A 17926-nucleotide genomic window follows, 5' to 3' on the forward strand; every position below is an offset into this window, starting at 1 on the left:
TTACTCCACCATGTAGAGAACCCTTAGCGCACTCCTGAATAGTGCTTATTTAGCGTCCTTTTCCGTACAATGTGTTGTGAAGCAAGACCCTGTAAATGTGAATGTATTTAGCATCCCCTTTTTTTAAACTTGCAGGGGTGAACCGAAAACGTGGTATGGAGCCCCAGGATATGCGGCTGAGCAGCTGGAAGATGTAATGAAGAAGCTGGCTCCTGAGTTATTTGTGTCTCAACCTGATCTTTTGCATCAGCTTGTCACCATTATGAACCCAAATACACTGATGGCCCACGGAGTGCCCGTATGTCATTGGAGTTCTGTGCTCATTGTCATTTATCTCCTCTTCTTTTATGTTGGCTTCTTCTGTAAGGTTGACAATTTAAATCAATTGTTAACACAACTTTGCAATAGCTTATGCATGTATTGCACACTATAGCAATAATGTATTGGACGAATTCAATTTGTTTGAGCTGGTATAATGTACTGTTTTGAAAGGATGGGCAATGCAGCCATTGCTTTTTAGACTTACTTAAGATGATTATTTCACATGCTCTTCTCCAGAGAGACCTGTCTCAGTGGATTTCCATTCCTGGGTCCATGTTCCACATAAGGTGGTTTGAGTTTTTGAGGCACTTGTGGAGGCTTGTCAGGTGCCCTTTAGTTGGACGCTAGAGCTCTTGGCTGCCCCCTGTTTGTTCCAAGTTTATTTCCTTTCTGGTGGTGTTTGGAACACAACTTCCCAGCAAAGGAAGGGGAACCATGACTTCTTTGTAGATCTTCTCTATAATGCTGAATAGTTTGGCAGTGCCTCATCTACATCCTTCCTCTCATATTTCCTGTCATTCTGGGTCATTATTTAGCTGTTAAAGAAAATGCATCACTCACCAGCCTCCTTCCTCTCAGACTTTGAAAGGATGTACTTCCCATGTACTTGATTGGCTTTTGAAAGGAGCTGACCTTGGAACCCAGTGGAAACATAGAGGGAGTGAGGCAGTGTAAGGTACCTAAAGTGTGATTTCAGAGACACAGAAGTTTTAAGCTGTGGGAATTCTTTATTGATCTCATGGTGTTTCAGAAAACAAGAAATTACAGGTGACTTCCAACCTCCTCCCCTCCGCCACCTGCGCATTTTTAAACATCTTCATCTCAGTGTATACTTCAGCAGCTCACTAATCTTAAACTTAATTCCTCTTTATGAAGAGCCTAGTGACTTTCATATATCACTTGTGAAATGAGACAGAAGGCTCTCATTTTAAATACTTCTCTGACCAATACATACATCTCAGAATTGCAATGATAGCTGAAGTCAAATTCAAAGTCCACAAAAATGTGTGGAATATGCGGGTTTATCTTGTCCTGATTTAAGATGATCAGTGAGGTCACATTAGTTGATAGCTGCAGATTTACTGTTTAAGGCTATATTGTGACTTAGCCATGTTTAGGGCTGCATCAGCTGGAGGGGCTTGTTAGGGAAAGTAAAGCCTCCCCTTATTCTCCTGTGTGGCCACATCAAACCCACTTACATCTGAGTCCAGGGTGGGGGAGAGCAGCAGGGACTTGAGCGGTATAATGTGCTGTTTTGAAAGGATGGGCAATGCAGTCATTGCTTTTTATCTGGTTGGTTGGATGGGGTTGGGAATTAGGCAGACCCCATGGCTGTTCTCCCTTCCCCTTGTGTTCAGCCAGCTCTGGTTGGTGGCTTGTGGGGTGAGAGTTTGCTGTAATGAGTCAATACAGCGTACTTCCCTCCCTGCTGTGCAAATTCAGTCTCGCTTCCTTTCCATTGCTCTTTCTGTAGCAGCACATCTTCACACTGCTCCTTACTCAGAGCTGAAAGGAAACTTGATCTTGCCCTAAATGACCCTTTGGTTTGCCACCTTTTAAAGAAAAATATATATTCAAAATCAAACAAAAAAACCCATCAGCCACCAAGCACGAGAATATTTATTTTTTAAAGCCAAATTTGCTGTTTCTTGTTTGAAAAAAATACGAACTCTTACATTTTAGAGAAATATCTGCCACCTTTATGGTACATATACTGACTGAGTGGTAGCTTCATCTGCCAGTAAGGCTGAGTAACACTCTGTGCTGGGAGTTGTTTCATCAGCTTTTTCAACCTAACTGTTGGTACTAGGAGTTTACCTGTAGTCTCGTGGAGTGCAGGGTTAGTCCCTGTACTTTCTGAATAAAAATCGTAACTCTTTGGCTGAGGTTTTTAAAGTATTTTAAGCTAAATAAATGGGCATCAGGCATCCACATCCCCTTGGTTGCTTTGAAAATCTCAGCCTGTACCTCTGTAATTTTCACCCATTGTTAGAAATCAACTTGGTTTGCCTCTTGTTTTTATTAGGTTTACCGAACCAACCAGTGTGCTGGAGAATTTGTGATTACATTTCCAAGAGCCTATCACAGTGGCTTTAACCAGGGTTTTAATTTTGCTGAAGCTGTGAACTTCTGCACAGTTGATTGGGTATGTTTTAAGGACATGGCATGAATTTTCAGTAAAAGTATATGCTTACTAAGTAATGTGGTGGTAATTTTATTCTGCATGCACAATCTCACTTGAGTCAATTGAGTGGAAGGCATAAAGAAGAATTTTCCTAGTGCACAATGACCAAAGAAAACACAGCGTAGATAGTAGTACTTTGCTATTTTTCACTTTGTGCAATACTTCTAAGTAGGTAATAAAAACACTTTAGCTGTACATAGCTTAGTGATTTCAGAATACTAAATTAACTTTAAAACGAGTTCAGTGTACTGACTGAACACTTTCTCCTCACCCAGCTCCCCTGAAAGAATCAAACATCTATTATTAACAAGGGTTGTGATTCTTAGTTACACTAAGGCCATTTATGCCATGGAAACAGCCCCTTGAGAATACCCATTAGGCAAAGGGCCTGCCCAAACAGTACAGAACTTCAGAAGACTCTACACAGATTCTGCTCCCAGCCTGCAGTGAACAGGGCATGTTGGTCATGGAGGTATGGCCAGAGTGTACTGAACTATGGGTATTGTCTGCTTCCCAGTGCCCATAACAGTTCTGGGGAAGCAGAGCATAAGTCAGAGCAGCCTCAGGGTTGCTTTAACTTATATTAGGGACTGGACAGAACCCTGCATGTCATGAGAATACAGAAAGCACAAGGTTGCTTAAAGCACTCCTACCCCCATTCTTGACCTAATTACAGGAAAATTATTATTCAGAATCGACCACAGGGACTCTTCCAACTTTGCTTCAAACACCTTTAAAAAGATTCTTATGGCATATCTTGGAACAATTATTTACTGCAGTCTCAGACAAAAATTGTGTGCAAGCAGCTCCAAGTTTCTTGCCCATTTTTTGACAGTAAATTGTATTTACTTAAATTGTAAGCTGCTTGAAGCTGGGACTGTCTTTGTTTGCACAGCACCTAGCACAATAGGGTCCTGTTCCATGACTGGGGCTCATAGGCCCTATGATAAGACAAATAATTATCAATGTGACTGTCTTCAGGTTACATCAGTGTGGAATGGAACTCTTTTGGACTATTACACCACTTCACTGATTTTGAATGGACCCTTTAAGCAGTACTGTCAAATCCAAATTGTAAACTCTTTAAATCTTTAACAGTATTTAATCCTTTTTATGATAATACTTTCTGTTGTTAGGTAGAGATTGGAACTGTCCTCTCTTATTTAAATAAAAGCAAAATCAGAATAGGTTGTGAAACATGGTTTGCTTTGGCATTTCCTAGTTTTTATCTTGACCACGTATCATAGCTCTAACCATCTGTAGAGATCCACTTGTTCCATCTCACCAGGAAATTCTGTGCACTAACATGAGATTTTCACATTGCTTTCACTTGGAAAAAGTAACCAGGAAAACTGCATTTCTTGTATGCACACGTCAGTTGTTGAGTACTGTAAGATTTATGCAATTGCATCTCAGAGAATCAGACAGAACTGTTCCAAGAGGCCATTGCCTGGAGTGTACATCAGGGTTAATTTACTGGAAGTCTTAGTGGTCTAATCCTAAATGATAAAACAGAAGATTCCTGTTCAGAGCAGCAGCAGATAATAGGCTACTGTACAAACCAAAGATTATGGCTATTAAAGCTATTTTCTGTCCTTTTTATTGCTTTTAATCAAAATACACTGAGAATGGTTCCGCCAAGATAGACCAAATGCAGCCACCTTATAACATGATAACAAATAATATCTCCAGCGATTAAAATATTGTTTGGTCTCATAACTGTCCTTTTCAAGTACAATTGTTTCTGATTACTCTGGATTTTCCCAACACAAATTTTGTCATTCTATGAAACAATTTTCAGTCATTTACTTGTGGGCCATTTGGAAATGCTGCTGCTCTGACTTCAAAATGCTGTTTATAAATATGACAAGGAAGGCTAGAATAATGTATAGACACTTCAGGCCTGTATCCAGAGTCCCAGCTCCTGGAGTCATATGATTACATCAGAATGTAAATGTTAAAAAAAAACCTGTAGCCCTGATGGTTGCAAAGATAAACTGGAAAATGTGATGTGAGTGTAACCACTGCAGTGATGTCGGCCTCAGTCTGCAGACAGCCTAAAAAAATAGTGAAACAGGTGAACTGTCCCATTCCTGTTCATAGAGTGTTAACTCCAAGACTCATTGCTCTGGGGATTGCTGTGGTTGCCTAGGGCCCTGGATTTTCTTAATCTGGCCCTGAGTGCAACAAGTTTCCAAGTCATAGAATCATAGAATATCAGGGTTGGAAGGGACCTCAGGAGGTCATCTAGTCCAACCCCCTGTTCAAAGCAGGACCAACCCCAACTAAATCATCCCAGCCAGGGCTTTGTCACACCGGGCCTTAAAAACCTCTAAGGAAGGAGATTCCACCACCTCCCTAGGTAACCCATTCCAGTGCTCCACCACCCTCCTAGTGAAATAGTTTTTCCTAATATCCAACCTAGACATCCCCCACTGGAACTTGAGACCATTGCTGCTTGTTCTGTCATCTGCCACCACTGAGAAGAGCCTCGCTCCGTCCTCTTTGGAACCCCCTTTCAGGTAGTTGAAAGCAGCTATCAAATCCCCCCTCATTCTTCTCTTCCGCAGACTAAACAATCCCAGTTCCCTCAGCTTCTCCTCGTAAGTCATGTGCTCCAGTCCCCTAATCATTTTTGTTGCCCTCTGCTGGACTCTCTCCAATTTGTCCATATCCTTTCAGTAGTGGGATCCCCAAAACTGGACGCATTACTCCAGATGTGGCCTCACCAGTGCCGAATAGACGGGAATAATCACTTCCCTCCATCTGCTGGCAATGCTCCTACTAAATCCAAACACAGTAGTCAGTATCCTGAGTTATAGGAACTTGCTCATGGTCTTCTTTACTCTTTAACATGTGGTATACTTTTCATTTAAAATTAATATAGTTTCTAGAATGTGCTGCTATTGGCTTTCATTTGGTTGGATAGATAGTAATTAGTTAATAGCACAGACAGTCTGTGACTTCACGCTATTATGCCTCTAAAGGTTTCATAAATAACATTTAAAAAAAAAAACTTTCTGCCACTCCCTCCATCCTCTCTTTCCCCTCCCCCCACCCCAATACAGCTGCCGTTGGGTCGCCAGTGTGTGGAACATTATCGCCTGTTAAACCGCTACTGTGTTTTTTCTCATGATGAGATGATATGTAAAATGGCTTCCAAAGCAGATGTCCTTGATGTTGTGGTAGCTTCTACTGTTCAGAAAGACATGGCTATTATGATTGAAGATGAAAAGGCTTTACGAGAAGCTGTGCGTAAACTGGTAAGCTTTAGGAAATGAAATTATGCTGACTGGAGTAACTTTAAAGTCATGATCGAAGTTCACCCATGGTGTCCTGCATTAATGTTACCCTAACCTATAAGAACATATGAATGGCCATACTAGGTCAGACCAAAGGTCCATCCAGCCCAGTATCCTGTCTGCCGACAGTGGCCAATGCCAGATGCCCCAGAGGGAGTGAACCGAACAGGTAATGATCAAGTGATCTGTCTCCTGCCATCCATCTCCACTGTCTGACAAACAGAGGCTAGGGACACCATTCCTTACCCATCCTGGCTAATAGCCATTAATGGACTTAACCTCCGTGAATTTATCTAGTTCTCTTTTAACCCTTTGATTTCAATGGGACTAGTTGAGGAAAGAACTACTTGACATTAGTGGGGTATTAGAATCTGGCCCTTAGTAGATTTTTTTTTTTTTAAATGCCTTTTTAAAATAATAGGTTTTATAGTTTCTTCAGTAACTTAGTTGAAGAGGTTGAGCCCTCATTAACCAAAATGTGGTTATTTTCATATGGCCAATATCTTAATCCTAAACTTTCATGATAAATTATCTCTTTGATCAACTTAACTTCCGATCTTCCAGTCTGAACTAGTCTGCTCTGTTTGTTATACTGTGAAGTCACTTTAGTGTATTCTGTTGTAGGGAGTGACTGATTCCGAGAGGATGGCTTTTGAAATGTTGCCAGATGATGAGCGCCAGTGCATAAAGTGTAAAACCACTTGCTTCATGTCTGCTGTCTATTGCTCATGTAAACCTGGCTTACTGGTATGCCTGTATCACATAGAAGATCTCTGTTCCTGTCCCACCTATAAATATACACTGGGGTATGTTTTGGCAAGAAAAAAGTATTATTCATTGGGGGTCTATGAGGACAAGATATACTTTTCTTAAATTTAGGTTTTTGAGTAATCTAGTGGGGGTGAGGGGCACATCATTCATCTGCTTTGCTAGTGATGCCATTTATATTTCTCCCAAAACTGTGTTCAAACTTATTTCCACAGTGCCCCAAACAAAGAACACCGTTTCTGAGATGGTGTATAATGCCATTAACTCTTCTTTTTCAAATCCCACAAGAGATATTTCTGCCATAACACCTACAAGAGAGACAAGGTGGGTGAGGTAATATCTTTTATTGGACCAGCTTCAATTGGTGTGAGAGACCAGCCTTCAAGCTGCACAGACAGAGCTGGTCTGGGAGAGGTACTCTGAGCATCATAGCAAAATGCAAGGTGGAGCAGATTGTTCAGTGTAAGTAGTTAGCACATATTGTAAGGGACCGTTCAAGGTAGAGTGGATAAAAAGTGTGTGTGGGGGGGAGGCGGGGTTAGTGGGTTACAGATTGTTGCAATAAGCCATAAATCCAGTGTCTGTTCAGTCCATGGTTTTTCATGTCTACCAGAGTTATGAATTTAAGCTCCCAGGCTCATCTTTTGAAAGTGTTGTACAGGTTTCCTTTGAGGATGAGGACTGGTAGGTCAGATACAGAGTGATTGCTTTGTGAAAAGTATTCACTCACAGGTGGTAGGGTATTTTTGTCTTTTATTATTTTCCTGTATAAGTTCATTTTAGAGTGCAGTAATTGTCTGGTTTCACCCACATATGTGCTAAATACTTATGCTAAATAATCTGTTCCACCTTGCATTGAGCTGTGATGCTCGGAGTACCTTTCCCAGACCTGAAGAAGAGCTGTGTGTGGCTGGAAAGATGTTGATCCAATAAAAGATATTACCTCCTCCACCTTGTCTCTCTAATATCCTGGGACACACACGGCTACAACTACACTGCATGTAACATCTACAATAAATTAGTGTGCTCATTCTTTATATGTAGAATATCATAGAATCGTAGAATATCAGGGTTGGAAGGGACCTCAGGAGGTCATCTAGTCCAACCCCCTGCTCAAAGCAGGACCAATCCCCAATTGTACACCAAAAGAAGTGTTGTTTCATCTTGCTATAGTAGTTACATAAGAACGGCCACACTGGGTCAGACCAAAGGTTCTTCTAGCCCGGTATCCTGTCTTCTGACAGGGGCTGCAGCCTGGGGCCCCCGGAAAAATAAATCACAGGCAGTGATCTCTGGAGCGCTCAGGCTGCCTGCCCTGGCCCCATGCTGCTCCCAGAAGCGGCGGGCTGCTGGCGTGTCTCTGTGGCCCCTGAGGGGGAGGAGGCTCCACGCACTGCCCCCACCCCCAGCACCGTCCCCGCAGCTACAGGAGCGGCGATTGTGGGTGCAGGCAGTGCATGGAGACGCGCTGTCCCCCTCCCCGCAGGGGTGCGCAGAGACATGTCAGCAGCCGTCGGCTTCCGGGAGCGGCGTGGGGCTATGGCAGGCAGGCAGGTAACCTGCCTGAACCCTGCTGCGCCACCGGCCGGGAACAGACAGTGATAAGCGCCTCCCGGCAAGCACCTATACCTTGCACCCCCTCCTGCACCCCAAGCCTCTGCCTCAGCCTGCTCCTGCACCCAAACTCCCTCGCAGATCCTGCACCCCCCTCCTACATTGCTGCCCCAGGTCAGAGTCCCCCTCCTGCACCAAGCTCCCTCCCAGAGCCCACACCCCTCACCCTCTCCTTTACTCCAACACTCTGCAGCAGTCTGGCACTCCCTCCTGCACCCAAACTCCCTTGCAGACCCTCCACTACCACCTCCTCCGCTGCCCCAGGTCAGAATCCCCTCCTGAACCCAAACTCCCTCCGAGACCCAGAGCCCCCTTCTGCACCAAACTCCCTCCCAGACCCCGCACCCCCTCCTGCACCAAGCTCCCTCCCAGGAAAAAGACTTGTGTACAGGCCCCATAAAATCTAATAGCCCCGGGCCCTCAGGAGAGTTAGTCCGGCCCTGCCCAGAGGGAATGAACAGAACAGTTAATCAAATGATCCAGTTCTAGCCTTTGCTGAGTAACTGAGTAATCAAGTTGCTTTCCTGAGCTGCTGTCCTTCACCCTCTGTTCCCCTCCACTGTTTTGTTATCTCTTCACTGTCATATTTTCAGTTGGATTGCGAGCTCTTCAGAGCAGGAACCTGGTCTAGAATTTGTAAAATGAGGTGCCTAATATGCTTGTGAGCACTGAATAATATAACGAATAATAGTAAGTACAACTTCTATAGATAAAGCAGTGATGATTCATATGGACACTAGACAATCTTATTTTGATGTTCATTCATGCCTTACTAAAGGGATTGAATTCTGTGCCCCTTCCAGATATCGATACAAACTAGATGATCTCTATCCAATGATGAATGCACTGAAATTGCGTGCAGAATCCTACAACGAATGGGCTTCAAAAGTAAATGAAGCTTTGGAGGCAAAAATTAACAATAAAAGAAGTATGTATTTTCCTTATCTTGTATTTGCTACAGATGCTAAAAAATTGTCAGTTTCCAAAATGTTTATTTCATTGTTAACTGCTGAAACTCAACAACTTTGTCTCTGAAGCTTATTTATGTATCATATGAATAAATCTGTATATTTACAGGTTTCAGAGTAGCAGCTATGTTCGTCTGTATCTGCAAAAAGAAAAGGAGTACTTGTGGCACCTTAGAGACTAACAAATTTATTTGAGCATAAGCTTTTGTGAGCTACAGCTCACTTCACTGTAGCTCACGAAAGCTTATGCTCAAATAAATTTGTTAATCTCCAAGGTGTCACAAGTACTCCTTTTCCTGTATATTTATATACCTTTCCATGACTCCATCTCACAACTGAGAGAGAGAGTCCCCAAAGAGAAGCTTGTCGGCGGTTGGGTTGTATGGGTTTGGCAGGTAGGGGATGTTGTATATCTGAGAGTGCAGGTTTTTTTAAATTTCTATACCAGCTTCAGGGTTTTTTATTAGACATTGTTGCATACAATTATTGCACTGCAGTATTCTTCTCTGTTACTTAAAATCAATCCTAAAGAGAACTATTTTTAATTCAAGAAAATATTCTCTTCTAAAAGGCCTCATCAGTTTTAAGGCTTTGATAGAAGAATCAGAAATGAGAAAGTTTCCAGATAATGATCTACTGCGACACCTCAGATTAGTTACTCAGGATGCAGACAAATGTGCCTCAGTTGCACAGCAACTTCTTAATGGCAAAAGACAAACAAGGTATGTGCTGCACTTATTTCAAATTACTGAGGGGAAAATTTGGAAAAGGCACTTGTTTTATGGGTTTCCAAATTACGGCAACCCTTCTGGTCTCCTGAAAAGATGTCCTACTTCTGGGGTCTGGTACTTCCTGGCACATGATATGTCAAGTGTCCTGAACGTTGCAAAATTTCTAAAGGCCACCTGTTCCAAAGGTCAGACTAGATGATCATAATGGTCCCTTCTGACCTTAATATCTATGAATCTATGAAATTTGAGGCAGCATTAAGTAAGTTATGTAAAATAGCACTCGCCTTTCTCTTCCTGGTGATCCATTGCACTTTAAAATGTTTCTTACTTTCCTGAGAGGAAAGTTGTTTCTTCTTCGAGTAGTGTCCCTATGGGTGCTCCACTGTAGGTGTGTCTGTGTCCCTCCGCTGCTGATCCGAGATCTTCAGTAGCCATGTCTGTTGGGCCTGCACATGGACTGTTCATGCTGAACCTCGAGGCTAGCCATTGCACATGGGCTATTCACCTTCCTGCCTTCTACCCCAAGCTTCACCAAGACAATAGGGAGGCCATATGACACACCTTCATAGAATCCTAGAATCATAGAATATCAGGGTTGGAAGGGACCTCAGGAGGTCATCTAGTCCAACCCCCTGCTCAAAGCAGGACCAATCCCCCACTAAATCATCCCAGCCAGGGCTTTGTCAAGCCTGACCTTAAAAACTTCTAAGGAAGGAGATTCCACCACCTCCCTAGGTAACGCATTCCAGTGTTTCACCACCCTCCTAGTGAAAAAGTTTTTCCTAATATCCAACCTAAACCTCCCCCACTGCAACTTGAGACCATTACTTCTTGTTCTGTCATCTGCTACCACTGAGAACAGTCTAGATCCATCCTCTTTGAAACCCCCTTTCAGGTTGTTGAAAGCAGCTATCAAATCCCCCCTCATTCTTCTCTTACGCAGACTAAACAATCCCAGTTCCCTCAGCCTCTCCTCATAAGTCATGTGTTCCAGTCCCCTAATCATTTTTGTTGCCCTCTGCTGGACGTTTTCCAATTTTTCCACATCCTTCTTGTAGTGTGGGGCCCAAAACTGGACACAGTACTCCAGATGAGGCCTCACCAATGTCGAATAGAGGGGAACGATCACGTCCCTTGATCTGCTGGCAATTACCCTACTTATACATCCCAAAATGCCATTGGCCTTCTTGGCAACAAGGGCACACTGTTGACTCATATCCAGCTTCTCGTCCACTGTAACCCCTAGGTCCTTTTCTGCAGAACTGCTGCTGAGCCATTCGGTCCCTAGTCTATAGCGGTGCATGGGATTCTTCTGTCCTAAGTGCAGGACTCTGCACTTGTCCTTGTTGAACCTCATCAGATTTCTTTTGGCCCAATCCTCCAATTTGTCTAGGGCCCTCTGTATCCTATCCCTACCCTCCAGCGTATCTACCTTAGATGTTAGGAGAGCCCCTTTTATTTTATCTCCATAGGACAAAAACCTTCAGGAAGTCTCCTAGATTTTCTCTCGATGGCAGAAAAGTCTAGGGGCTTAATGATATCAGCCCAAAGGCTCTCTAAATGGGTCTTGATTTGCATCAGGCAGTGCTACCAAATTCCTAACATGGCTCCCCCAGACTCCATCCATACAGATTGCATGAGATGGATCTCCTCATCTGTCGCCTTCTTTAAGGACGTCCCCATCTGAGAGATCTGCAGAGTGGCGATGTGGGCATTAGTCCACACCTTCGCAGAACATTATGCCATCACCGGGGACTCTGCCTCTGATGCCATCTTTGGCCACAGGACTATCACCTGTGACTAACCCGACACTGAAGTCTCAGTCCTCCAAGAGGGGTACTGCTTGGGAGTCACCTATAGTGGATCACCCAGAGGGACACTACTTGAAGAAGAAGTTCCTCACCTTGTGAAGTAACGATGGTTCTTTGAGATGTGTGTCCCTATAGTAAGTGCTCCACTACCTGCCCTCCTCCCCTCTATTTCAGAGTTCTTGCTTATGACTCTGTGTAGAGAAGGACCTGAGGATGATTAGCCCGTGTGTGCTGGCTAGCCTGGTGGTGCAACACGAGAAGAGACAGTGCATGTGCAGGCCCAATGGACACTGTTACTGATCAGCAGTGCAGGGATGGGGGCACACCTATCGTGGAGCACCCATAGGGGGGCACATCTTGAAGAACCATTGTTATTGCACAAGTTGAGGAACTTCTTCAGATATTGATGGACAACAGTGTTGATAGATGTTCGGCTGCGTGCATGTGGTGTTTTTGCATGCTGCACTGGCTCTGGGCACATAGCCCATACAGCAGGCTTCTATCGAACTGCCCAGTAAGACCGCAAGACTTGGTTTAATAGTGAAGGACCTGGTCAGTTTTATTGCCAACGAAGCATGGTGCTAATGCCCCGGTTCAATGGTTACAGGTACAGTAACACATGTATGCCCGTGACAATAGACCAGCTCAGTGATCGGCGTGACTTTCCATTCCTCCCTAGGCCAGACAGAGACACTTCCTTTGGGGCTTCATTTTATACATCAATACAAACAAATTACATATTGTCTCTAGGATGTGGTTAGCTAGCTGCCCCATGATGTGGGCTGTTACCACCCATTACCTTGTACATATTGATTCAATCAAAACATCTCTATCCATCACATTGTCATCCTGACCTTATATTTAGGATGGGTCAGCATGTTCCTGTTGTCTTTAGGGAATATGTTGGTGTTCTGGTACCACCCTTCTGGAATGTGTTTGCGTGAGTGCTCTCTGCTTAGCACCTCTTAAGAATGTGTGTTTTTGAAATATCAGCCCTGTTCTTGCCAGATTCTGTGAGCAGGGCCTGCCTCTAGCTCACAGCCTGATTTTGCTTTGTATCAGGAAAGCTTTGACCACTACTTTAGCCTAGACCTCTGGCCTCAGATCAGGCCTCTGATACAAAGGCTTATGTTTCAAGCCCTCTTCCTACTACAGACACCACCAATAGACAGTATCTAAACATAAAAGATGAAGCTCAATCTCCTCTACTGTGCCTGAAGGCTCTGAAATGGTGGCAGTGGTGCATAAATCATTGTATTCACTCCACATGCCTACACCTAGTGGGAGTTCAAAATGTCCAAGCAGACTTCTTGGGCAGAAAATGTCTGGACCAATATGAGTGTTTCATGAAAACATGAGTTGTTCTCTTCCTCTTCAGCAACTGGTGGACACTTGTGGTGGACCTCTTGGCCACTAGGAAAAACTGCAAATATTACCTTTTTTTGTTCCAGGACAGGGAGTGTCTCTAAGATGCATTTCTCGTAGATTGGAGCAGTGCCTGTCTCTAAACATTTCCCCTAATAATTCTCCGCTCTTATGTGATTTAAAAGATCCAGAGAGGCAGGCAAGAGTACCGGTTGCATCAGTGTTTCTAAGACAGCACTGGTATACTGACCTGCCAGAGCTCTCATGGGAACAACGTGTCACCATCCTGTGTCAGACACACAGTTGAATTCTTCTCCAAGTAGTGTCCCTATGGGTGTGCCACTGTAGGTGTGCGTGGACCCCCATGCTGCCAACTGGAGAATTTCAATAGCAGTCTGTCCCGCACATGCAGCTTCTCACCCGCCAAGAGGCTAGCCAGCATGCAAGGGCATTTCCCTCTCAGTTCCTTCTCAGCCACCCCTGCCAAAGCTGAGAGCTGTCCATTCATGGATCATTAACTCCCCATAGTTTTGCAGATTTGCCTTTTTTCTTTAAGTTCCTTGGCTTTTTTTTGGTTGGCCTTGCTGGAAAAAAAGAAAAGAAGAAAGTGTTTGCCTCCCGCCAACTCCATTGGGGGAGGAGTGGGGACCCCCCTGGACAAAGGTATGTCTGGTTCTCCAGGCCTCAAGAAGTGTCCGAGCTGCAAAGAATCCATCCCGGTAATGGACAGACACTCTCAATGGGTTTGTTGCTTGGGGGAAACAGCACAATCCACAAAAATGTGGTTGGTGCCAGGAGCTAAAATCCAGGTCCGTGAAGGACAGAGAATTGAGGGGCTTAAACTCCTGCTCATGGAGTTGGCCCTTCAATCCTCAGAGTCCAGCAAGAGCTATCACCACAACCTTCTACGTCAAAGGCAGGTGATTGCAAGGAGATGAGCCACTCAGTCAAGACCTCTAAGAAAAAGTCCGAGAGTCCCTGCAGCAAGCCAAGATCGAGCTGGAAATGTTCCCCGGCTCCATCGTTTGTCATTGGTACTATCAGCACTGAAGCAGAGTAAACCAAGTGCCCAGGGCACGCAAGGTACTAAGACAACAGAGCAAATCGGTCAGCCCAAAGACCCGTTTGGCACAGGCAAGGAAGCTCTGGTACTGAGAGGGTGTGAAAAACATAGGAAATCCACCCCGGGGAAGGCTACATCATTGCAGCCAACAGCACTGACACCGGCACACCTAGTACTGGTGGATCGTATGGTCAGGCCCGTATCGCCGTTGGTACAAGCTGCTTGGCACTGACAACTAACAGCACTGACGCCCTCCACACCGACAGAATTCCAGTGTGCAGCTGACCTCTCTGTATCTGGGGCACCAGACTCGCCTATTCACAGCACTGGAGCTCCGCTACCAAGCTACCCCAGGCACTGGAATCGATAGCCTCCCATGCCCCACACAACCCTTCTCAGTGGAGTCAGAGAGTGAGCAAGAGGACCTGGTTTCCCAACGCTCCTCATACCCACTATACAGGCCTCAATTCCAGCATGGGCAACAGGTGTACTGACCCCCACACCCTCAACCTCCATGGTACGGGCAGCACTGGTATCAGCCGCAAGCCCCCATCAATGGCCACACTGGGACCCCTGGTAAGCCCAGAGACAGCAAACCTCCCAAGCCCCCGATGTGATACACCAGCAAGCATCAAGGACCACAGAACCTCCCGCTGATGGAATTTGAGCCTGAGCCAGAAAGAGAGGACACCCCTCAAGCCCGCCTATCGTCCTCCTTGCCCAATAAAGCAGTGATTCCCTCCTCCCCCCGCCATCCATGGTGAATGACTTCCAAGTCGTTTCAGGAGCTGGCCCAGAGGGTTGCAGAACCCTTACAAATCCAACTACATGAGGTGACCAAACCACACCACAAATTTGTAGATATTCCTCTGCCAGAGTGGTGCTTCCTGTGAATGAGGTGCTTCTGGACCCTGCCAGAATTCTATGGCAGACCCCAGCGTCTGTCCCACCAACATGTAAGCGGGCGAACAAAAAGTACTATGTGCCAGTGAAAGTCACAGAGTTCCTGTTTTCTCATCAACCTCCGAACTCTATCATGGTGGATGTGGTTAATTCTAGGGGCCGCCAAGACCAATCTAGGTCCACTCTCTCGGACCAGGGTGGAAAATACTTAGACCTGTTCAGCAGGAAAGAGTACTCATCTGCCACTTCGCAGTTTCAATTGGCGAACTACCAGGCCCTGTTGGCCATGTACAACTACCAGAATTACACAGATGCGGCAGATACGGCCGCATGCTCAGTTTCCACTGCAGTGGTTATGACAAGGGTTTCGTGACTGAAGTCATCAGTTTTCCCCAGAGAGGTTCAGACAACAATGGAGGGCATCCCCTTTGAGGAAACTAAGCTATTTGCCATGAAGACGGATGCATCCCTTCGCATGCTGAAGGATTCTCGGATGACACTTCGCTTATTGTGAATTTACACGCCAGCCTGTAAGAGAAAAGACAGCTCTCAGCCACAATTTAAGCGCCGATCATCACAGCATACGCCTCAATATCCATCGCAGAGGTCCTACGAACCACAAAGGAAGAAATTGAGGATCCCTAAGCGGAAGCAGTCAGGACCACAGAGAACTTCATCACTGCCCTCAACATCAAAATGGCAGTTTCGATGAGTTTGTTGAGGTGCCTGCAGAAAACGCACTCTACTACCACATGCTGTGAAATCATAGAATATTAGGGTTGGAAGGGACTTCAGGAGGTGATCTAGTCCAACCCCCTGCTCAAAGCAGGGCCAATCCCCAATTTTTGCCCCAGATCCCTAAATGGCCCCCTCAAGGATTGAACTCACAACCCTGGGTTTAGCAGGCCAATTCTCAAACCACTGAGCTATCCCTCCCCCCACATCTCCTTTCGGAGATCATATTTCCTGGTTTCGCAGCACCTTTGTAGCAGATAACCTCCAACAAGTGGGTGTTGGAAATTGTCCAGACTGGATATGCCATCCACTTCCCCACCCTTCCCCTTCCCTCTTCAGGGACCCTTCTCACAAGGGTGTACTACGCCCAGAGGTGAGCCATCTCCTTAGCGTAGGAGCAATAGAGCTGGTACCCATGCATCTCTGGGGCAAAGGCTTCTACTCTCACTACTTCCTAATACTGAAGAAAAAGGGAGGTTGGAGGCCCATACGGGACCTCAGAGCACTCAACAGTTTTGTCAAAGTGCAGAAATTCAAGATGCTCACTCTATCAACAATCATCGCAGCTCTAGAAGGAGATTGGTTCTCGACCTTCAAGATGCATACTTCTATATTTCCATCATACCAAGTCACAGTCATTAACTCAGATTTATGTTGGGCCAGGACGACTACCAGTACATAGTCCTCCCATTTAGCCTCTCTTTGGCCCCCAGGGTATTCATAGAATCATAGAAGATTAGAGTTGGAAGAGACCTCAGGAGGTCATCTAGTCCAACCCCCTGCTCAAAGCAGGACCAACACCAAGTAAATCATCCCAGCCAGGGCTTTGTCAAGCCAGGCCTAAAAAACCTCTAAGGAGGGAGATTCTTCCACCGCCCTAGGTAACCCATTTCAGTGCTTCACCACCCTCCTAGTGAAATATTTTTCCTAATATCGAACCTAGACCTCCCCCACTGCAACTTGAGACCATTGCTCCTTGTTCTGTCATTTGCCACCACATGGAGCCTAGCTCCATCCTCTTTGGAATCCCCCTTCAGGTAGTGGAAGGCTGCTATCAAATCCCCCCTCACTCTTCTTTTCTGCAGACTAAACAAGCCCAGTTCCCTCAGCCTCTCCTCGTAAGTCATGTGCCCCAGCCCCCTGATAATTTTCGTTGCCCTCCTCTGGACTCTCTCCAATCTGTCCATATCCTTTCTGTCATGGAGGGCCCAAAACTGGACGCATCACTCCAGATGTGGCCTCACCAGTGCCGAATAGAGGGGAATAATCAGTCTGCTAGCAATGTTCCTATTAATGCAGTTTCGTATGCCATTAGCCTTCTTGGCAACAAGGGCACACTGTTGACTCATATCCAGCTTCTCGTCCACTGTAATCCCAAGGTCCTTTTCTGCAGAACTGTCACTTAGCCAGTCGGTCCCCCGCCTGTAGCGGTGCATGGGATTCTTTCATCCTAAGTGCAGGCCTCTGCACTTGTCTTTGTTGAACCTCATCAGATTTCTTTTGGCCCAATCCTCCAATTTGTCTAGGTCACTCTGGACCCTATCCGAACCCTCCAGCATATCTACCTCTCCCCGCAGTCCAGCGTATCTACCTCTCTACTCCCCCTCCTCCCCCAGTTTAGCGTTATCCACAAACTTGCTGAGGGTGCAATCTATCCCATCATCCAGATCAGTAATAAAGATATTGAACAAAACCAGCCCCAGGATGATTGCCTACTCAGGGCTTGGTCTTATGCAGAAACCCAGTGAGTCACCCAAGCCACATGAGGCCTGGGTTCTTAAATCTGGACCTACAGATCAACCAATAAAAATTTACTTTGATACTGGTACAAAGACTTGAATTCATAGGAGCTGACCTCGACTCTGTTCAAGTGAAGGTGCTCCTCCCTGATAGAGACAGTACAATCCAGCCCACAAATCTTGGCCAGACACTGTCTTCACCTTCTGGAGTATATGACCGTGGGCATATCAGTCATTCCTCATGCCAGACTACCTGTGAGATGCCACCAAGCGTTGTACTGTTCGATTTACAAACCAGAGACCGTATAAAGAAACTTATGTCGATGCCCATCAGGGTCAAGTAATCTCATGATGGACAGTGTGGCCTGCACATATAACATAAACTGACAGGGAGGTGCCAGGTCACATTCCCTGTGTGTGG

General features: G+C 45.4%; 1 protein-coding gene across 6 annotated transcripts in view; it reads left to right on the forward strand.

Annotated features, from left to right (window-relative positions):
- Nucleotides 1-17926, forward strand: part of KDM5B (lysine demethylase 5B) — a 190687-nt gene that overhangs the window by 107456 nt on the left and 65305 nt on the right. For all 6 annotated transcript variants that reach the window (XM_074936220.1, XM_074936219.1, XM_074936218.1 and 3 more), the window contains 6 exons: nucleotides 136-298; nucleotides 2348-2467; nucleotides 5575-5769; nucleotides 6433-6614; nucleotides 8994-9118; nucleotides 9730-9880. In XM_074936220.1, coding sequence (XP_074792321.1) covers nucleotides 136-298; nucleotides 2348-2467; nucleotides 5575-5769; nucleotides 6433-6614; nucleotides 8994-9118; nucleotides 9730-9880 — 936 coding nt within the window. The remainder of the gene's footprint in view (nucleotides 1-135; nucleotides 299-2347; nucleotides 2468-5574; nucleotides 5770-6432; nucleotides 6615-8993; nucleotides 9119-9729; nucleotides 9881-17926) is intronic.

Source organism: Natator depressus, chromosome 21 (assembly GCF_965152275.1).
Source record: "Natator depressus isolate rNatDep1 chromosome 21, rNatDep2.hap1, whole genome shotgun sequence".
Lineage (NCBI taxonomy): Eukaryota > Metazoa > Chordata > Testudines > Cheloniidae > Natator > Natator depressus.